Source organism: Ixodes scapularis, unplaced genomic scaffold (genome assembly GCF_016920785.2).
Source record: "Ixodes scapularis isolate PalLabHiFi unplaced genomic scaffold, ASM1692078v2 PGA_scaffold9__187_contigs__length_104089568, whole genome shotgun sequence".
NCBI lineage: Eukaryota > Metazoa > Arthropoda > Arachnida > Ixodida > Ixodidae > Ixodes > Ixodes scapularis.
Window position 1 is genome coordinate 14,603,801 of NW_024609884.1, and position 23,177 is coordinate 14,626,977.

The 23,177-nt window shown below is 48.6% G+C and overlaps 1 protein-coding gene across 1 annotated transcript in view; it reads left to right on the top strand.

Moving 5' to 3' along the window:
* The first annotated feature begins 11,268 nt into the window (after positions 1 to 11,268).
* The window catches only part of LOC8053790 (sodium-dependent dopamine transporter), a 32,624-nt gene continuing 20,715 nt past the window's right edge, over positions 11,269 to 23,177 (top strand). Inside the window, exons 1-6 of the mRNA XM_029995663.4 lie at positions 11,269 to 11,596; positions 12,505 to 12,765; positions 13,298 to 13,429; positions 15,198 to 15,435; positions 21,359 to 21,497; positions 22,374 to 22,508. Of these exons, the coding sequence (XP_029851523.2) occupies positions 11,269 to 11,596; positions 12,505 to 12,765; positions 13,298 to 13,429; positions 15,198 to 15,435; positions 21,359 to 21,497; positions 22,374 to 22,508 (1,233 nt within the window). The remainder of the gene's footprint in view (positions 11,597 to 12,504; positions 12,766 to 13,297; positions 13,430 to 15,197; positions 15,436 to 21,358; positions 21,498 to 22,373; positions 22,509 to 23,177) is intronic.

Below are 23,177 nucleotides of genomic sequence, written 5' to 3' on the forward strand. Positions count from 1 at the left end.
CGACGTTAGCTGCAGTGCGAGTCCTCGCCAGCCACGTAAACCTGCCGCCGCTGTCGAGTGTCTTTGTGCCCGTCGGGACCGAAGGAGCCACCTGCGGTGTAGCACTGCTGGAAGGAAGCGTCCAACTTCTCCTCGGACGAGGGATTGGCATTGCAAGAGGCGTAACTGAGCTCCAGGACGGGCGTACAGTAGCCCTTGTCACCAATTTCCGGCAAGAGTCGCAGCACCTTACAAAGGGTACAACTGTGGGCTACGTCGAGGAAATTGAAGACTCAGCCGCGATCGCCGTGATCTCAGAAGATGCCTCTCCGACGCAGAACAAGACAATCACGTCCTCAGAGCTCGACATCGACCCATCCCTCCCAGCCCCACAACGACGACAACTTCGTGAGCTTCTCGCCGAGTTCAGTGAGTGCTTCTCCACGTCGTCGAAAGTGCGTCAAACGACGGTTGCGAAACATCGGATAATTACTGATGACGACGCACTCCCTGTGCATCGGCCGCCGTACAGGGTCTCCGTGAAAGAAAGGGAAGCCATCCAGCAGCAGGTACAAGAAATGCTTGACGACGACATTATCCAGCCCTCAAGCAGTCCGTGGGCTTCACCGGTAGTCCTGGTGAAAAAGAAAGACGGGACTCTTCGGTTCTGCGTGGACTATCGCCGACTGAACGCCGTAACAAAAAAGGACGTCTACCCACTGCCACGCATCGACGACACCCTGGACCGACTACGCCACGCTCGATACTTTTCGTCGATGGACTTGAAGAGCGGGTACTGGCAGATTGAGGTCGACGAACGAGATCGTGAGAAGACGGCCTTCGTCACGCCGGACGGACTGTATGAGTTTAAAGTAATGCCATTCGGGCTGTGCACAGCGCCGGCAACCTTCCAGCGCGTTATGGACACCGTCCTTGCCGGCTTGAAATGGCAAAGCTGTCTCGTCTACCTCGACGATGTTGTGGTCTTCGCAAGCGAATTCGACGAGCACCTGAGACGACTGCGAGCCGTTCTACAGGCCTTCAAAGCTGCTGGGTTGACCCTCAAGCCTTCCAAGTGTCGGTTCGCCTATGGTGAGCTCAAATTCTTGGGCCACGTCGTGAGTGCTCAGGGTGTAAGCCCTGATCCCGCCAAGACATCCGCTGTCGCCGAGTTCCCGAAGCCATCGGACAAGAAGACCGTTAGAAGATTCCTTGGGCTGTGCGCCTATTACAGACGTTTCGTTCGTGATTTTGCGCAAATTTCTGCACCGCTGACGCATCTGACGAAAGACGACGTGCAGTTCCAGTGGGGAGAGGAGCAAGAGCAAGCGTTCGACGAACTCAAGCGAAGGCTCCAGTCGCCCCCTATCCTCGGACATTTTGACCAGTTGGCGGAGACTGAAATCCACACGGACGCCAGCAATACCGGTCTCGGTGCGGTACTCGTTCAGCGACAAGAAGGGGCAGAGACAGTAATCGCTTACGCAAGCCGGGCGCTGTCTAAGGCAGAACAAAATTATTCAACGACCGACAAAGAATGTCTTGCTGTCGTCTGGGCGATAACCAAGTTCCGCCCGTACTTGTACGGGATCCCGTTTCGCGTGGTCACAGACCACCACGCCCTCTGCTGGCTCGCAAACCTCAAGGATCCGTCCGGACGCCTCGCCCGCTGGAGCCTTCGACTGCAGGAATTCGACGTAACCATTGTGCATAAGTCCGGCCGCAAGCATAATGACGCTGACTGTTTGTCTAGGGCTCCAGTCGAACTTCCAATCTCCGGCGCGGACGACGATGACGACGCCCGTTTTCTAGGCGCAGTTGACGCTACCGACATGAGGGCACTGCAACGCGACGACGCGGAACTTAGCTCCGTGATCGACAGCCTCGAAGGTCGAGGAGGCTCTGTCCCACGGGTCTTTTCTCGGGACCTACCGAGCTTTGTCCTGCGGCGAGGCGTGCTCTTCAGAAAGAATTTCGGAACCAGCGAAACCCCCTGGCTACTGGTTGTCCCCGCCAGCCTCCGAGAAGAAATTTTTCAAGCGTGCCACGACGACCCAACGGCCGGACATCTCGGCTACAGCAGGACCCTTGCCCGGATTCGTGACAAGTACTACTGGCCAAAGCTTCCGAAGACCGTCCATCTCTACACACGATCGTGCCATGCGTGCCAGCGACGCAAGAAACCACCGTCAAAGCCAGCAGGTCTCCTTCAGCCGATTACCCCGCCAACCAAGCCCTTCCAGCAAATTGGAATGGATTTGCTGGGTCCTTTTCCACCGTCGACGATGGGGAACCGCTGGATAATCGTCGCCACCGATTATCTTACTCGTTACGCCGAGACGAAAGCCCTTCCTTCGGGGATTGCTGTCGAAGTCGCCAAGTTCTTCATCGAGTCCATCGTCCTCCGCCATGGCGCCCCCGAAGTACTGATCACAGACCGAGGGTCATCGTTTATGGCACAGTTGACCCAAGAGATCCTGCGTCTAAGCCACACGGAACACCGTCGAACAACGGCATACCATCCGCAGACCAACGGGTTGACGGAGCGGCTCAACAAAACAATCGCCGACATGGTCTCTATGTACGTCGACGTGGAGCACAAGACCTGGGACGAAGTGCTGCCCTACGTCACGTTCGCCTACAACACAGCAGTGCAAGAGACCACAGGAGTGACGCCCTTCCAGCTGGTGTATGGCCGGGCGGTGACGACTATGCTAGACTCTATGTTGCCGCACGAGTCAGTCAACGACGGGAGCGATGACGCCCAGGTGGTTGCTCAACGGGCAGAAGAGGTCCGCCAGCTAGTCAGACAACGAATTCAAGACCAGCAACATGTCGACGCTCGCCGGTATAATCTTCGTCGCCGCGACGTCCACTTCCAGCCCGGAGACAGAGTTTGGGTGTGGACGCCGATTCGTCGTCGCGGTCTCAGTGAAAAACTCCTGAAGCGCTACTTTGGGCCCTACAAGATCATCCGACGCCTCGGCGATCTGAACTACGAAGTTCTACCCGACGGAACGCGCCCATCTGCAAGACGTCAGCCGCGACCCGAGGTGGTGCATGTCGTCCGGCTGAAGCCGTATTACGAACGATAGGACTCTCCACTCTCGTCGACGAGTGAACTGTGGACTGTGAACTCCGGCTAGCAATTCTGCTGTCCTTTTGTTTTTTGTTTTCCGTTTTTGTGCTGCATCGGGACGATGCACTTTTAAAGGGGGGGATAATGCCGCGCCCAGGGCTGAGAAAGCAACGCTCGGTCACGGACCTCCAGAAAGTTCTCGTTTATTCATGTACCGCATGTAACTTCTATCATTTATTCCTGCTTTTGTTTTCTAGAAAGTGCGTGTTCATTCTCGCCCGATCACGCGACGCTCGAACCGCTTTCGCCGAATCTTCGAGATAGCGACGCACTCTAGATAAGAGGCCGCCCGCGACCTTGTCGGGTCAGTCTCGCCCCAGCGCTCGATTCTGCTGACACGCCGACTTCGACGCCCGCAACGCTCTGCTTTCTTCTGTTTCCTTCTTTATTTTTGGCACAAGTTCGCCACATTAAACGTTTATTTATTTCTGTTTATTTCTTGTTTATTGGTCACGACTCACCACCCGTGACAATATGTCATACGTCTCGTTTTAAAAACCCTCTACGCTTCACACAATGTGGTCGGAGAGTTCGGTCGTGCTATCACTCTAAAAAAAGCCCGTGAGTCTACTTTCCCGCACAACACTCAGAAAGCCAATCACCCGAACTTTCGGCGGCAGCTCAGCGAATGACGATGCCGAAACATATGTTTAGACCAAAAAACGCAGGCCGAGTTGTGACATTAAGCAATGCAAAACGTCACGCTTGCATTGCTTAATGTCACAACTCAGACTGCGTTTTTTGGTCTAAACATATGTTTCGGCATCGTCATTCGCTGAGCTGCCTCCGAAAGTTCGGGTGATTGGCTCTCCGAGCGTTGTGCGGGAAAGTAGACGCACGGGCTTTTTTTAGAATGTACGTGTCTTTCATTTCCAATTATCTTTCCAACAGCATCTCTCGGCTACTTCGCGTAAGAAGTTGAAGACGTTGTTAGCCACGGGGATTCACTTTAATTCAATTTTGTTTTTATCTCCATGTCCTTTTTTTTTATGGCAAATTTCACTGCTTGTTTTGGAGCGCGCCGGGATCAGAAGACCAGATCCGAGGTGTAGCACGCGATCCGAATTGAGTCGCTCCGCCTCCAGATCCCCAGTGAAACATGACCACTTGTCCGGGATCCGCGGATGCCTTCCCGTCATTCACCATCTCGGGAATCCCCCCCCCCCCCCCCCCCCGGGGGTCCCGAATATCAAAGCCCATGTTTTCGCAATCGCGGCGCTTACAACATGTGTTCAACGCACGAGCGAAGTTAATCATAATGTGATAGATGCGTGTCGATAAGCGATGTGCATCCGCGATCAGCGTAGCCCATTTGCCTCTTCATCAAAATACTCGTGAACGTGACCAAGTACGTCTCGATTTTCGCCCTCTTCTGCGAAGATCTGAAAAGGCAGTCGAAGTCATGCGGGACATGCAAGCAATCCTCGTCGTCACTGCTATTTCGAGCCGCTGCTGCTGGAGAAGCTGCTCGAGCAACCTCACGACGAACTGTCATCAAGCAGCAGCAGCAGTAAAGCGGGCGGTGCTTCGCGAGCGGCCATTGCGAATTTTTCCGAGGCGAGACGGGCGAGATCGGCGAAATGCCCCTCGAGAAAGGAAGTCACGTGTGCGCTCCGAGGGCTGCCCTGGTTGGCTTCGGATCGAATCCGCCGAAATCGGCGGAGCGACTTTTCTCCGATCCAGATCGAGATCTGGAGTGGGAGCGGATCCAAAACGAGTGGAACACATCCGTCTCGATCCTGATCGCCAAGTGAACAGTGAACAGGTGCGCTCCAGAAAAGTCTTTCGGGCGCGCTCCAAAATGCCAGTGGAACTCACCATTAGTGTTTATTTTTATGCCCCTCGTGGCTTAAGTTGTTCATTTTCTTTTTCTCCGCTACTAGACTTGTCGGGTCTTGTACCACAATCCTCCACTGGCTTGAAAAAATCCATTTACGTCTAAAACATTTCGCTGGAAATTGTTTTAATAACATTATTAGTCTTTAGACGATGAAGATAGTTATGACTTATCAGTGTTTCAAAATATTCACCTCTCGCGTTTATGGATGGATGGATGGATGCTAACGGCTGTACCCTTTATAACGGGTGGTAGCTTGCGCTACCTAGGCTAGAAACCAAAAGTATGATTTTTCCTCCCCGCCTAGCGTTTCCTATTCTGTATTTTTGTAACTATCACTAGAAGGTGTGGGATAGTGTAAAGATGACCTTTGAAGAATCTGTCAAAAAAGAAACAAACAGCGTTACTCTTTGCGTTCTTTTCCCAGCGAGGGAGTCACTAATTTTCCTCTGGCCAAACTTTGTCGGCGCCACCCCAACAGCGTGCCCACTGGGAGACAGGCTTGAGACTGTGGGCCGGAGCCACGTTCATGTTCCGGTTCCGGTTTAGAGCGGTGTTGTTGTTTTTTTTTGTTTTGTTTTTTTACTTTATTAAAAATATACATGACTTTGTAGCAAAATATTTATTGGGTTGTCTCTTTACACCATATTAAATCGCTTAGCATAAAAAAATTGTCAGTGTTTCTTTAAAAGGTTGGCGAATTCAAATTATCTTTCTATCGCTCCTCAGCTTGCGAGATTACGGGATTAGCCGATGAGAAAGCCCAAGAACGAAGCCACAAGCCTGGACAGAAGCCACGCCCTACATTTCTTAAGCTCCTAGGGACTATAGTGGCAACTGCAACGTCCTATAAATGGCGGGGCGGTAGTTCCAAGATGGCGGAAGCGACGGGGATGGATTTTACAGGATTTCCCGTGCGCCTGCTCGCTGACGCTGGTCAGTGCGATAAAACTAATTCATTTAGCTACAAATACGAAGCGGTCGACGCGGCAGCGTATCCCAGGTGACGGTGTTGTTGACACGCGTTAAGAAAACGAGCATGTTGATTTTTAAAAAGATGCGAAGCGGAACACAACGAGTCCTATCCTTTTTCCTCCCTTTTTTTCGTTCAAAGGTGAAACTGCAAGATGTACGAACACGCCGACCAAAACCACGCGGTAACAGCAGCATCAAGGCCGACAGTCCCTGCCACCGTCTCCGCCAATGTTCCCGCTCTTCTCTTCTTCCTTCGTACGCGAGAGAACGAGCCGCGGGCTGCAGCTGCGAATACATACTGCCAGGCCGGCCCTATAGGGGTGGACAACCTGGGCGGTTGCCCAGGGCGCCATTAAAAGGGGGGCGCCACGGCGCCCCCTCTTAAACTTTTTTAGCTTTTTTTTTATTATTTGAACGCGGCTTTTGATCCACGACTATACCCGTCTTCACCTCAAGAACCGTAGTAAAAAAGCTACGGCACCTCACAGAGCATTACTATTTTCCCCCTTTATGTTGATAATTAAGATATACGCAGGTCAATTTTAGATTAGATATATCAGTGGTTCTCAAATGGGGGTCCGCGGACCCTTCGGGGTCCGCGAAGGCATTCTAGGGGTCCGCGTTCTTCAGTCAAGCCCGGCAATAAAAGTTTTTTTTCCAGGTCGAGAAGAAATGTTTAGGTTTTTGGGCGAGTTTCCTCGCGTTCATGTCAATAAGAAAGGTCTACTTTATACTAGCCCTTACTGAAATCTTTTTATTCAATTATGATTATAGTTAGCCTATACCTTCCCCCTCCCCTACCCCGAACGGGGTCCTCCATTATCTCCGCCGATCCACAAGGGGTCCGCGAAACATCGGTGGTTGAGAACCACTGAGATATATGTTATCTAATCAAGACGTACACTTTTCAAGCGCCAAAAGCATCGCTTTTCTTTTTTTTTTTTTTTTTTTTTTCAGAGATCACAATTTTGTAAGGACTACTTCGCGCCGCGTATGAACAATGTGCAAAACTTGCGTTCTTTCTTGACGTGAAAACGGGTATAGGGTTCCCAACTGTCCCGGATTTTGCGGGACTGTTTCTAGTTTTCAGAGAGAGTCCCGAGTCCCGACGGCCTATTTGAGACAGTATTACGTCCCGAATTGGTGAAATTTGGCCCACGGAGAGTGTCTGCTATCATGTTATCATCATCATCATTTTGTGACAACTCATCAAAACGTTAACATCTCCCCCTCCCCCCCCCCCCTCCCCCCCCCCCCCCCCCCCCCCCCCTCGTCCCCGTCCCGACTTTCTTCGTTCGAGTCGTTTTTAGAATGCGGTTCTCGACTGACAAAACGCTCGTGTTGGGCTACTACTCACATGTTTCCTAGCAACGTGATGTCGTACCTAAAAGACAGGAGCGTATAAAAAAATAGGGGGGGGGGGGGGGGGGGGGGGCTACGGTTGGATTTCGCCAATTTCGCCCAGGGCGCTTGATGGTGTAGGGCCGCCCTGCAGATAGCCTACAAGCTTTAACTGCGTTTCATCCTTAAAAGAAAATCTATACTCCGCTCACCCATTAAGTTACGACTGCAGCCAACGCCACAAGCACGAGAGCTCGAGGTCGCTGCTTTGAAGCGTTCTTCCGCAGAACGAACACTCGCGCTAGAAATGCACGTCTCGAAACCAGGAGCGCGGGCTAGCTCGCGCTTCTCAATCGCAGCTTAATTTTGAATGAAGTATAGGCACCGCAAACATTGTTAATTGGAGATCCAATACACCGCCACGCAAGCTAATTGCACTGTTGCACTCTGTCTGGCACGCCGAGCAAGTGGTAAGCGATGACTCATTTGTTTTATCCGAGTTGGTTCGAATCCCCAAGGCAACGCAGCGTCCCAAGAAGCCTGGCTCTCCAGTCGAGGCCCCCATTTCCAGAAGAGGGCGATTTATTCCCACGTCGTTAGAAACAACTGACTCGTGAATTATTCACGACGCGTTCCTGAAATCCAGTTTTCAACTGCTCAATAATCAGAGATGGAGGTTTTGTTGCACTTTTCTTCTACCAAGTTTTCCATCTTTTACCACAGTCTCGGGTAATTAAAAAAAAAAAAAGAAAACATGATTCGAGGTTTCCTGTTTCTTTTCTTTTTTTTTTGTCCTCTCGTGGATGACACCATAACAATAAAATGCTGATGTTTAGATAAAAATTGGATATCCTGCGGAAGATAATGTTTACCGTGACCAATGCTTACTTGCAAACGCAGTAGTTAATGTGTCCGCTGCAATCCTAAACCATCGTGCGGCCTGACGGCGTGGCGATGCCCTTTCCCTAGCAGTCGGCCTATAATGCGAAACACCATTGTTTTGTCTTAGACCTTGCAGAGCATGTAATATTATTAGTTTTTTGCATATTAAGTATAGTGCATGCTACTGGCGCTTGGCATTAGCTCAAACGCCACGAAGCGTAGTTGACACAAACCGCACGATCACCTTTCTATTATATTTTACGAACTCTGAGTCAGTGTTTCTTTCCGTGAGACGAATAAAAATTGCTTCACTCGGATAAAAAAAAAATAGTAAAAAACAACCAACAAGGCACACTCAATAAATATTAACTTCCGATAAACTTCCGAGAGGAATATTTGCTCAACTCTGGAAATGTATTGGATGTCTGAAAAAAAAGAAAAAAGGCTTTCGTGTATTTGACATATTTTTTTTTTGTCTTTTTCACTTTTTCAACATCTAAAGTACAGGATTTTTTTTACATTTTAAACTTTATGGGATGTGTGAAAGAAGCGGTTTCATGTAAGCTCGAGTGAAATATTGAATTTAACGCGACCGGTTGCGCATTTTTTTAGTCGTTCGCTCACTACCGTGCCACTTACATCTCGAAGAAATGTTTCACATAAACATTCAATCTCACAAGGTGTGTGTGAGGTGACAATAGAGGTACAGGAGTGTCGCCGCGCAAGATGCATCTGTTTTATTTTGATGAGAACTCGCGGTAGGGAATGCACCCCGAAAACAGATAACGGAATCCCAGCTAAACCGTATTTCGCAAGATAAGAAAAAAGGCATGGTTACGAATCAAGAACGAGTAGCTATATGTTTAATTTGAAATACAAAGCAATGAAGGTAAACATTGCTGAAGATACTTAAAAAAAATAAACTGCGGCAGAAAACAACAACAACAACAACAACATCAACAACACTCAAAATCCAAACACAATTTTAAAACAACGAACAAACAAGGGGAGAGAAATTACAGAAAAGACCGGCGAGCGCGGGCAGACGGCCCTTTCCAGAAACCCGAGACCGAATTGGGAAACAAATAGACAGCACAACCAAAATAAACCTGTGTGTGTGTGTGTGTGTGCGTGTGTGTGCGTGTATGTGTGCGTGCGTGTGTGTGTGCGTGTGCGCGTGTTTATTTACCTCAGTATCGTGTTTTGACAATATAGAAGAAACGTGACTTTATCATAGTTATCTTCCGACTGAACCTTGTATCGACGGCTTCTTTATTTCTCAGGTGTTCCCAAGTCCCTAAAGTCGAAATCAGTTCATGTAAGACCGATATTTTCCCCATTTCCCAAAAAAAGAAACAAAATGTAAAAAAAAAGCTCGATATTTGCGTTCACGATCTGGGCTTAATCAATGAAACCAGAAAACGTTCAACTCTCTACCTGTACCAGTTGGCGCGCGATGGGGAGACCTCCGACGGTGGCGCTCTCGGTGGGGGAACGTCGAAGGACGCGGTCCCTGGCTGGACGAGGCCCCAACCCCGGCCAGGTTGAAAAGGGACGAGGGGAACCGCCATCGCCGCCTGATTAAAAGCGCAAAACTGGCCAGGAGACGCTCCAAGGTGGAACGCCGATCTAGGATCATTATCCGCCGCGACGATTAAGGGGAACGACTCAATCGATTCTTAATCCCCCCCCCCCCCCCCCCCCCCGGGAAAAAATGTCTTCTCCGCTCAAAGCGTGACCGGGTTTTTGATTGTGTCTTTTTCTTTCTTTTTTTACTATACCCGTGTTTTAGTATTTCGTCCCAACGCCTTTAATAAAGAATTATTATTTTTTTCCTGCGTGCTTGGTATTGTTCCGAGCGCTTTACGTTTTACGACCAGCGAGGCGAGACTTGTAAATGGCGCGAGACAGACATTTATCACCGCGAAAGACATCCTTCGCGAACAGACACTGAAAAAAAAAAATAAACAAACATTTTTAAACGTTAATTTGTCTTTAACTGCGCGCATAACTGTCACTTTTCAACGCGCCGTTAGCGTTTTTTTTTTTCTTCGTATCTATATCGGTTTCGGAATGAGGGACCGGATCATCAGAAAACTAGCCGAGATGGACCAAGTTACTAGACGTTAACTACGCGAGGTATTGGGTTTAAAAAAAGAAGAGAATTCCTAAACGCCAGCACAAACGCAGTGTCTCTCATTAGCCTATTTTATCTGAAAGCTCGTAGAGCTATAAAATAGTATTGAAACATAAATCTAATCGTCGATACAGAATCGATGTACTGATTTTCACTTCAACACACTTTTACTAAGTCCAAGAACTCACCAAGACCACTACGGTCTCTGCTATTACCTAAACTTCCTTCGTACACGGGGCTACTAGTCTATTTGTCCGTGAATTGCGCCGATACTTCCAAGGAGTACTTGGGCGTTGTGCCGTTTATCCGTGCCACGTGCTAAAGACGTGTACGCGTGTCTATAGCTCGTTTGAGTTCGCGGTAAACGTGAAGATTGTTTGTTATCGCCGTTAGCTTGCGTTAATAAAATGGAAGCCCAAAAACGCATCTCTGGTTCACTTGTTTCTGATACCACTCACAACATCAGCGAATGTTGTCTTGACTTCTTACTCTTCCTTCTCCCTCAGCACACACTCGCATACAGACCGTCAGAAATGAACGCTTACAATAAAGACCATGTACTATCGGGTTCGAATGAAATATGAGCAGTGACGGAATTTCCAGCTGAACACCGACGCAGCTTCGAAGCTTGGGTTGTGATGGCCGAAGTTCAAACATATCGGAGTAGGTCGCACACACTAGCTGCACCCTATTCTCCACCCTGCAGTTTTATCAGTTTCCAGAGGCCTCCAGGAGGCGCAGCATGTGTCGACGGTCATGCGCTCCAGTGTTTGCATTTCATTCGAACCCGATGGTAGGTTCTGTTTTTGTAGTAACTTCCTAACTCCCCTCGCTCTGTCATTCTCCATCAGGTCATCAGCGATCTCTGACAGGCGCCAGAAGAAAGGCAGACACTGAACTTTGCAAGGTCATCCGGCGGTGTCAACGTCGGGAATTCTTCGATTACTTCAATACAGCGAAGCCATTGGTCCATTCAAGATGCCGACCAACAATTCTAGTTTGGTTCCCAAATCGGAGCAGTTACAGCAGCAACAGGAGCAGAGGAACTCGGCGGCCGGTCAGCCCCTGATCCCGGCAGCCGGTTCGGTCACCGAAGAATACCAAGAGTCCCTTGAAGGAGGTTCCAAGACATCGAGCCCCCTGCCGGACTCCGACAAGCGGGGTCCTGCCTTCAGGCCCCTAGTCCATCAGCCGCAGTCCAAGGAGAGTCCGCTCATCTTCGAGAAGAGCAAGCTCAAGAGACTCAGGCATTCGGCCATACGAGACGACGGCTATTGTTCTTCTTCCAGCACACCCCTCTCTTCCGGTGAGGCCACTAGTCTACTGCACGGGACAGATTAAATGTTGCGGTAGAATGTCTTCCTACAGCCACATATTTAGAGAAAATTTGAGGACGATGCAACACAGTCGTCCTTCTCGTTTGCGTTTAATCACATGTGTTCGATATGCCGCTGTTGGCGTGTAAGGTGCACTCTGCCATGTATCGGAGCCCACCCTTAACTCTTTAAGGCAGTCCCTCGTCAGGAATGTCTTTCACCGGAACCATTTGGCAATACAGTCACTGGCATCTTAAAAAACGCAGGGCATGGTGATCTTCCAGAGTCTTTTTATCGCTCCGCAGCCAATAAGATTGCTGTATTAGCTGATAAGAACCCCCCAGCACGAATCACGAAGCAAGAGGCGCGAAGACTATAAGCCACGTCCTGCAGTTCTTCAACTGTCAGCGACTATATGGTAAATTTAATTGAGTCGGGAAGAGGTGTGACGGGCACGCAATCGGCAGCTTCTTTCCAAAGTTTAAGACGAAGAAGAATAGTTGTTACAGCTGTTATTAACAATAACACTCTAGTTCCCTCACTTAGTGTGGGTGAAGTCATAATGTTAAAAAATTATGATTGCACCCACCATTTTCCTAAAGTCCTGTGCAGAAAAACATTTTGAAAAGCGGCCAGAGCCGTCTGAAAGACGTCATTTCCTTTCGCCCGAAACGCATGCACGAGGAAGAGCGGAGGCGCGCGTGTCTGCCTGCCAGGACATACCTTTACACGCCGACCGCAAACAGGCTTCCTCAGAGTTTGGGAGCCTCGGCCGAGATCTGAAACTGTCAACTGCGGATAGTATGTTGGCCGACATTTTGCCTCGGAGCCACACTAGGCGGCTTGGAAAAGGGGCCGATGGTTCCAGCCATCAACGGTTCCTACCTCTTATGCACAGAGTACGTGGATCACCTAGGCAGCACCGAGGGTCAAACGGAAGTGATCCTGGCTGACGGGGTGGCGTCTACGGTCCCCATCGTGGTGGACGCTAAGGCCGCGGACTGCAAGGGTGGCTCCGTCGTTCCTTCGGGTCCTCACGACTCCGGAGACCGCCCCACGTGGAAGAACAAGGCAGACTTCCTCCTCTCCATCATCGGGTTCGCGGTAGACCTGGCTAACGTCTGGAGGTTTCCTTACCTCTGCTATCGGAATGGTGGAGGTGAGCTTTTTCCCAAGGTTTTGGCGAAGATGACTCTCGAATAACATGATCGTTTAGTCTAGAAATATTGAGCCTGAAAATGAGAGGTGGGCCATAGGGAGGGCCCTTTAAACAATGCGAGCCGGTTTCAGAACAGTGAGAATACTTTGTAATTTCTCACAGAACTCGGCATACCTTGTAGCACCAACGTCCTCTTACCAGTTTTACAGAGGGATATTTTAACAGATGCCTTTCATATTTAACTAAATCGCTTTTTTTTTCTTTGTTAGCTAAATATGACAAAAAACGAGCCCCACTTGTGCCAAGGTGAGCAATCAACCAGCTTTGTTCACAGACATGTGAAAAACACATCGATGGGGTCTGGTCACGCCTCGGCGGTATTGGCAAACATGCTTTTTTACTGCCAGACGCAGGTTTTATTTAATAGTGATGCCAGTAAGATGTTTCTGTTCATTTGCACAAGTAAAGCATTCTGAAATTTCGCCTAGTGGAACTCAGTTACAAATAACATAGCACGTTCGGTGTTTCGCAGGGGTGTTCCTGATACCATACCTACTGATGCTTGTTTTCGGAGCTTTGCCGCTCTTCTACATGGAGCTGGTGCTGGGCCAGTACAACAGACAGGGCCCCATCAGTGTCTGGAAGCTGTGCCCACTCTTTAAAGGCAAGTAAAACTCTCCGCCGGCTCTTCTTCTAGAAATCCCATGGCGAAAATCATCGCCAAGCTTGGACATAGAAAAAAAAAAAAATCTCCGCCCTCACTTTTCAGTGGACCATTCAGGGCGCTGCATATAATGTTTCACGAAGCAAGGCTATAGAATGTCAAGGCTGAGATAAGTTTCCAGGCTATCACCTGTGATTTCGCGCGTCTAAACCGTTTGCCTAGTTTACATATGAAATGTTTAATGTCCCAGGACAGATAGCCATTTTCTGCACCGAAGAACTTGATTATATTACAGCAGAAAGTGTTTTATAAGCAGCCATCTAGCATAGGTTGAAAGCATTGGGTGGGCAAGTAAGGCTCGGGTTTATTCTAGGATAGAGTTTTCTGGCGCAATCAACGACGCTGTTGAGATTCTTTGTGACAGAAAAAAAGCGGAGCTCGTAGAACGCTATTCGACTTCGACAGTTCCGCGTTTTGTCACGGACGAAGTGAAACGCTCGATGACGTACGGCGAAGTATGCGTCATGCACTTACCATTATCCTGAGTGGAACGTCACTCTTGTTCCTTTGACGTCACTTTGGAGACGGACGGAAGGGTTTACCTGCAAGACAGATCTGGACCCCTTCCAAGACTGCCGCTGGCAGTGGGAAGGGGAGACATTCAGTTGTGCCAGCCGAGTTCGTATAGGCTGACTGCACCTAACTGTCAGATTGTAGCAGGAAATAGCGCTAATTCAGAGCACTTTTTTTTTCTTTTTTCTCGCGGTGTTAGGGACATGACTGGGAATGTTGAAGGCAGATGAAATGAACTACTCTTATCAGTTTCTAATGTGGTGATTCTCATTTTATCTGAAAATGTTTTCGTAGAAGCTGCAGCTGTGGTCAGGTCTGCTCCCCTGCTCGTAATACAAAACGGTATAAACAAGGAAGCCGTTGAGAAAGTTAATACTTTACAACGGCATCTTCCAAACAGCAGCTGACGCCTCGAGTCATAGGCCTCAAAAATCGAAGTCTCTTGGCAAAAGGTCACCTGTTTTTTTTTTATGCTTGCCGGAGGAATCATTATTATTAATGGTCTAATTTTTTTTTTTTAAATTACACCTGTAATATATGCTTGAGTCTTTCAGTATAGGTTTGGGCGAATTCAGATCCTCGTTCTCAAAAGAGCAAAAAAAGGTTGATCCCTAAAGCGTGCACTTGTAGCCGAACGTTTTACAATGAAGAGCGCATAGTTCGCAAGTGCAGCGAAGGTTGTAGGATGTTGAAGCTTCCTCAGGTGATATGACCTCAGCACCTGAGCGGCTCACCAAAGAAGAAAATAATCACGCACTCGTAGCTTTCGTTGCACTACTGTGAAACCCTTAACGTTCGCGAGCCCTTAATTTTCGTGAATTTCGCGAATTGAAAAATTCGCAAAATTTAAGGGTACGTGAAAATTTCGATCCTTAATAGTTTCAGTGAAAACGTCTGGAATTCGCGAAATTTATCGCGATTATGTCCTCTGCGACCAATTCGTGAAAAATAGGGGCCGCGAAAATTAAGAGTTTCACAGTATATGCTGGATCTAAAGTCTGCAATGGTTCCTTAGGAGCCTTATCTTCATCATCTCGGAAACCCGCGATTTAAGCTTAACGCAAATCCCGGGAAACCTAGTGGACTCTTGAATTCAACTTCGTTTCCCGGACTTCCAGTCCATCGCGGAAGACACCTTCTCCGTCCTGGTGTCTGGCGTGTGTTGCATTGGCGCTGTGTGGGGCTCTCCTTGCAGGTGTGGGTTACTGCTCGGTGCTGGTGTCGTGGTACGTGTCCTTCTACTACAACGTGATCATCGGCTGGGCGCTGTACTTCATGTTCTCATCCTTCCGAGCCGAGCTGCCATGGGCCCGGTGCGGCAATCCCTGGAACACGCCCAGCTGCTATAGCGGCACCCTGGACGACAATGGCACAGTCCAGGATGACTCGATGCCCATCGAAAACCGCACCTCCCCCGCTCTCGAGTTTTTCAAGTGAGGGCTAATATCCGCAGAATGGCTCCTGTCGCGCACCAGTCACCTATAACTGTGTTTGTAAATTTGTGTTTTCCCTTTGTCCCCCTTGTTCCTCTTCTCCGGGTATTATTATCGACACTGGGGGACCCTCCGTCTTTGCCACACGGCTCGGAACTATGGTCCGCCATGGCAGGTTCTGCTGACGATGAATTTCTTCGACGTACAGAGCGCGAGCAGTTACCATAAACGAGCAAACTCCAATTTGCATTTTTTTAGAGAAGAAAGGCTTTAATAAAGACCACTATAGTCACCGACAATGTGAGAACAGCGGGGTGCTCTAACGCTTTGGCGTTAAAGGACTCGAGCCCGCGCACAGAAAAAGTACGGGGAAAGGCATTCAGCGCGTGCTCGAGTCCAGTCTTTCGAAAGAGACGCCCTGCCATTTTCACCTTCTCAGTGACTCAGGGAAAATGACTCAGGGAAAATGGCTCATTCCAGGGACTAAGCCAAGTGATAAAATGTGCTGCTTGTGAATGCCATGTTTGACCAAAATTTTTAAAAAAAGCGCCCCTGTCATTTTCGCGCTCTGTGTGTACATGCATTTTTTAACCGCGAACGACTTTTAAAGCAACATCTTCAAGGAGGCTCGTCGTGCTCAAAAGCCGGCGTCTGTGTTGGCGGGACGGGAAAATCCTGATTTGTCCATAAGTAATTCATTTGCCTCAAAAAGAAATTCGAAGAATTTTAGGCGGTGGAGGCGGGATCGAACCTACGAGTCAGACATGCCACCCACTAGTCCACACATATTTTTTTTTTGTTTATTTGACTAGGTTACGCAGACACACTTGAACGTCTTGGAAACGAGCGGGGGTCTATATTTAGTTACAGTTGAAAACGAGCGTGTTGGTTAATAGATACAAAACTTGAAAGTATAAAACAGAGAGGACGAGGACGGGAACAGGACATCTTTCATTTAGCAACAACATAGAATGGCACAACGATAAAACCGCCCCCCAAGGGTCTCAACGTTCTCGTCCTAAATCTGTTTTATACTTTCAAGTTTTGTATGTGTTTATATTTAGCTATCGCGTTCCACTCTTATGGGCGAAGCTTAAGCGCCCTCCTGTAACCTTTTTTTTTTTTTTTTTTTTAACTGCCTAGGCTTCGAACTCTGCAATGAGAGCGCACACACGAACCGTAAAGTTCAGATATTATATTGGCAGGCTCAGTAAGGTGATGCACGTGCAGGCTACCAGTGGACCGGCAGCCTGCTCATGCGCATGCCTTTATTGCTAGGGTGACCAGACGTCCCGTTTTTGAGGTCCGCTTCTTTTTGTCCCAAAAAAAAATCATGTCTCGTTTTCGCAGTAGTGTATAACTTCGAAATTGGCACCTAGCGAGTTAAAGCAATCCGAAACTATGCCTACTCGTTACAAGTATAGTTACAGGTATACAAGCAAATGAACTGTGAGTGTGACTGTTCCGTAGGCCCTAGGGCTTAGTCCAGTATGGTAAAGTTTTAAAATAAGAGCAGGTATTTCATTAAAATTTTTCCTCCCAATCTCAATCTTTAGCACCCCCCCCCCCTCCCCCTCCCTCCCCCCCCCCCCCCCCCCCCCCCCCCGGCCCCGCTGGGATGTCCCGCTTTCTACCTTTGAGGAATATTTATTGCTCATGCCTTTCCCGTAACTGTCCTCTATTTCGTATCGAGATCACTGATCACGTTTCGGTTTCTTTTTGTTTGACTCTAGCTTTGCGTATTACGCAATTCATTACGCTTATTACGCATCACTTAAGCAGAATGTCTTCATACGTACCATCGCGGAATAAATCCGCGATACATGGACCGGACAGGTCGTCCGGACAGGGATGTAAACCTTAAACTTTTTCGCTCCCTCCCTCCCTCTCTCGATACGTAAGCGGTCATCGCTGTCAATTAGTCAGCGGATACTTATACGTCAGTGCTAATCCAAATATACACGGGGGTGCCGCTCAATGAATTACCAAAGGTTTCTAGCGGACAGGAAGATTGCAAATCTGCCAGACATTAACGTTTGCTTTCATTTCCTAGTTTGTCTTCTTTCTGTATTGAATTACGAAAGAACAGGTTACAGACCGTACCAGAGATGCGCGGTGAGTTCACTTCAATGCAGTAGTGTCTTTTTTTTTTAGCGATTCCTAAGAAAAGATAAGCGAGTAATTAAAAAAAATGAAAAGGGCTGAACCCTTACTCAGTAGTCAATCAGACCACCTGATTGGTTTACCTTATAACCGCCTTCCATCCACGACACAGGTTTATGGCATCCCGCTCTAAGTACGCGTCGAAACAAAACGGGAAAGCGTCCTCTTTCCAGCAACGTCAGGAGTGAGGAAGCGCGGGAGTTGTTCGGGAGTCGAAGAGCTTTCCCTGTCGTCCCGAAGCGTCTGACACTTACAGGTGTTGCCGACGACCGAACGTTCCCTCTCTTCTCCCCCGCCGACACAAAGTTATAAAAGAAATAAATGCGAAGGCGGTGACAAAAAAAAGAAAAAAAAAAGCGAATGAAGGGAAACAATTTCCGTCCGTCACCTTTTTCTGAAAGGGCAGAAGAAAAAAGTATTCTAGTGAAAGTGAACGACAACAAACAAGTCCGTTCAAGAAACCGTGCCAATAGCATTCAACGCCGATTTAAAAAAAAAAAAGAAGAAAAAAAAAAGAAACATGAAAAAGAAGAATTTTTGAACCTTGGTTTTGTCATAGATGTGTTCTTTTGGCCATGACAGGTCGAGTCAGGCACATAAAAAAAAAAAAAAGGTGATTCTACAAAACCACGATAGGAAAGATCTCCAAACCTCTCCGCCAGCCAGCAGAAAAGCGTAGAGCCGGAAACATCATGGGAGCGGAAGGCTAAACACACGCGACTATAGAAAAGCAATTGGAGCCGAGAAAATGCAACCGAACTTTCAACGCGACCTAATCGACGAACCAAGGGTGATTGCAACCCACATATTTTGACGCAAAAAATAGAAAGACCCCCCCCCCCCCCCCCCGGGGGCTTTTTTTTACGCACACAGACGCACATAAAGAAACGCCCCGGTGCTCGAATTTACGCGCGTGCTTCTCTGTGTGTGTGCGCGCGCACACACACACACACACACACACACACACACGCGCACGCACACACGCACACACACACACACCCCGGTGAGCAGTCCCTCAAGCACGTGCAAGAGCCGCCGTAAATGCCTGACAGACAGGGTTCTGCCATAAAGACAAAGCCAAGCGGAAGAACCGAGCCTCGTCTAAAGCAAAATCGGAGGCCAGGTCGCAGAAACCGGAAAAAGGGCCACTGACAGTAGAGTCCGTCGCCGTCGGAAACCACGTGTCTCGGCTCCGGCTTTATCTCTCACTTCCGCCTGACCTTTCCTCTCCTTGCAGACATCATAGTGTCGAAAAAAAAAAAAAAAAAAAGCTTTGGCAGAGAGGAGACTCGTACAATTGAGACGGCAAAGCAAAGCGCCCCAAATTGGCCTTCTACCTCGAAGACGCGAGACCGGCGGTTGCCATGGGCACTATCGCGGACTCGCATCCAGTTGTGTACACGACCGATCACAGACTCGTCTTCGCTGCTTTTTTTTCGGGAGGTGCCGATAAAATGACAAGTTGAAAGCTCCTTAAAATCAAAAAACCGGAAAGGGGAGAGGGTGCGAAAATCTGCAAGGCACTTCGTGATGTACAGTTACTACGAACAAGCAATCGCCGATATTTCCTCCTGTTTTTACTTTACAAGCGAACGGCTGTCATCAAACTTACTATTCGCAACTCCAGCCCGTGGCACACTCTCTCGCGCACGAATGAAGAACCAGAGGAGCGGGAACGGCGCCGGAGACGGTATCAGGGACAGTCGGCCTTGATGCTTCTGTTACCGCATGGTTCTGGTCGGCCTGTTCGTGCATCGCGCAGTTTTAGCGAAAAAAAAGCGAGTGCGTTAATATAGGAATTGTTTTGTTCCACTCCGCGGGTTTTAAAAGCAAGCACGTTCATTTTCTCAACGAACGTCAAGATCTCTGTCAGCTGTGATATGCTCCTGCCCTGACCACTTCGTATTTGTAGCCAAATTAATTCATTTTAGCACACTGACCAGCGTCGGCGTGCAGGCGCACGGAAAATCTTGGATAATCCATCCCCGTCTTACTCCGCCATATTGCGACTACCGTCCTGCCATCTATGGAGCGTTTGAGTTGCGAATAGTCAATAGTGAGGGCATAAGAAAAACAGGGTATGGCTTATTTTGTTCAGACTTCTCACTTCGTGATCGGTCATTCGGCCTCATGGCGCAATCTCAATGGTTGCCGAGCAATATTACGATACCCCGGAATTCGCCGCTCTCTGCGTTTTTAAAGCTGTGACCATAAGAGGATAATCAACAGCCTAATAAAAAAAAAAAAAAGGTGATAATTAATACCCTGCGCAAGCAACACACGAAAAACGACGATGTTGTGTTTGAGATATAACTGTGTCGCGTAGTGCAAATCGCTGCTATAACTTTTGAATAAATTAAATAAAATGGAATAAATTAAAAGAAATAAGTTAGTAAATAACCGAGTCAATAAGTGAGTCAGTAAATTAATACGCGGGCTTGTGCTTCGAGGCATGGGTACACGTGCCATGCGTTGGTAATCTAGGGGGAGTTTTTGCCTGAATGTTTTATTTGAGCTTTTTTATGTACGCTGTGAACGCCGGCGAGACAATATTTAAACGCAGTCTTTACCTAATCGTTTGTTTGCTTTTCCTAAATAAATAAATAAATAAAAAAGTGATGAACGCTGCCCAAACAAATCTAGGAGCTCCGATGTCTCACGTGACGCGACAGTAGCAGTGTAATCCGTGGTACGTATACAACGCAGACCGTACAAGTGCCATACACGGGTGCATTGCTCCGCTTCCTCACGCTTCAGTTGCATCGAGACAGAGTGAATCATCCGGCCCTCACAACTGCAGAAGGCAAATTATTCCCTAGTTCTCGCTATCTACCGTGCCTCACGTCACTCACTCGTTGTCTAAATTGCCTCAGCGGCACCCGAAAAGGCCCCCGTAACGCATCTCTTGGCGCTGCGGTGCAATTCACCGTGTCACAGAATGTTTACACCCACGAATCGTCAGGAAACAGGAAAGAAACAACCTTTTGTATAGTGCCAAAGCCTCCTATATACTGACAAAGCCTGGCGGATTGCCACGAGAAGCGATCGCCGATATGGAAAAGGTGGAGCGGCAGACAACGAATGAGAGGAGAGCCACGTGGCTGGCGCCCCGCTGCGGCGAGACGCCGAAACACACTTCTCCCGAGAGAACAAGTGTGTTTCGGGTCCTCGCCGCTGCATAAGCTGTGCGCTGACGTCCAGGTTCCCCGAAAAATGGCTCTTTGATGCTCTGTGCTACCAGATCCGCGCGCTCTAAATCTGCGACCGTGCACTCGGCTTCGTCGTCGAACTGCCAGGCTTTGTGAGTATAGAGGAGGCTATGGTAGTGCGAATGTCAAGACGCGGGCAGCGGAAACCGACGGAAAGAGGACAAATGACGCCTCACCCGCCGAATCGCTTTTGTATCGGTCACGCACGTCTTTATTTTTTCTTTCAATTTTCATTTTGCGTTTACAACTTATAAGAACGTTTATCACGGAGATACGGTATTCTGCCTCTACTATACACCTTTCCAGTGCTTATCCCCTAGGCGAAAATTGTCGAGTCACCGTTCTGTGGACGCATGCGCGGCATCTGATATTTCGCAAAAGAGATCTACTGCGCATGCCCAGGATGCGTTTCACAGCCCAGCAGAGAGTAATATGGTGTCGTGCAGAGGACAGTTTTTGGTATGGTGTACATTAAAACAAATGCGGATGCCTCTAGCTTCTGCTAGGGCAGTGCGATAAAGTCGCCCTACTAATACCGCGTTGACACGCAGTCGGGCGGTGTTGGAGCTGCACACGAGTCCTGGCATGCACGATCTGGGCGTCCCCAAGTGGCAGCTGCTCCTCTGCGTCATGCTCGTCTTCGTCATCCTCTACCTGGCGCTGTTCAAAGGTGTCAGCTCCTCCGGCAAAGTGAGCTTCCTCCGAGCTCCTCTCCGTGCCCAGTTGGACCTTCGTCTCGTTACACGTTTTCCAGCGGAATTGTGTGACGCTCTTACGCAAAGGACGATTTTTTTCCGAATTCGCGGTTTGGGAACAGATGAATGAAATTTAGGCCTCAAACGAGCGTGCTCTCGCGCAAACCGGAGGCTTCTCTGGGAGAAATATTTCACTCGCACTCGACCGTCTCGAGAACGCAATCCAGTCATCCCCCTAACCGTGAATTTGGAAACTGAACCATTTATTGGGAAGAAAAGACAAACCCCACGTTTGTGTGGCTGCAGTGCACTGTTCTCGTTTTACATACGAGCCACGGTGATGCAATAAACCGAGGTCATTGATATGTTCTCTTAATCAGCTACGCGCCGGACACACTAGTTACAAAAACAACAACAACGTGGACCATAAACACGGCATCAAACCATCGGACAAAGCTACGAGGTTTTGTGTGGATAGGCGCCAATACGCGTGCACATTTTGCAAAATAGAAGCTTATCGGGAGTGAAAGCGTCGTAGATGCTTAAGCTTTTAAAAATGCATGTGCCTGAGAAAGTGGAATTCCTGCTACCCGGTACAGTGATTGAGCGTTTGCAAAATCTTAGAAATGTAGGACAAAATGACTAACGACTATGACAATTATAGTGAAAAGCACGACCGTAAGGGCAGGCTTAGTGAGTGCAGCGGCGCAGATCACCTTTTTGGCTCGAAATGCATCTTGCAGCGATTGCCCATTCTGCTCGGTGTGGAGGGGAGCAGCTCGCACGGGTGTTTTCCTTATACGATGTTTCCACGGGGGCGCATTGACGCTGTATTTGGTGCAACCAAAGCGCCTCTGGATCGCCTACGCAGGTGGTGTGGGTGACGGCGACGGCTCCTTACGTCATTCTGACCCTGCTCCTGCTCCGAGGGGTACTGCTTCCTGGCGCCGGTACGGGGGTTAAGTACTACCTCCAGCCCAACGTGGACAAGCTGCTGGAAACCCAGGTGGGAACGCCTACCACACCACCACAGACGGACTGAGCCGCGGCGGCACAAAAGATGGGGTCCAAGAGCGTTGAGAAGTGTGTCTCAAAGTATATGCGTGCTTTTACGTGCAGAGTGCGCGTGAAGGTGACTTTGGCAGGCTCGTAATTGCAGGTGCTTCTTTATACGAGCGAGAGCATGGCGCCCTCCAATGGGCACCGGGCTCGTGTCTGGCCTTGACTCTGCGCGAGCTAGCTCGTGTCCACGCTCGTACACAGCGAAGGGGTACTAATAGAACCAAACACGAAATACAGTGACTAAGAAATGTTTCACTGTGAAAACGCGGAGGATAGAATTATTCGCGTTTTCGCCCCGCCAGCCTGGTGCCTGTTGTACGTGTGGTAAGAGCACCGCCGCGCTTCCCACCTGCTTCAAGTCCATCTAAAATGACTGATACAGTGGTTTTCGGTGACGCTCAGCAAGTTCCGAATTGGAAAAAATGTTGTTTATTTTCACTAATCATTATGTTCATGAAAATATCTTAGGTAATTATCTTACTTATAATGACGATTAGCCCTATATATCGCGTTCCCTTGACCGTATAACTAACCTGAACAAACCACAATAATGTAACTTTCACGGCGTAAAAAAAAAAGAAGAAATTTGTAAAGCAATACAACAATAACACCA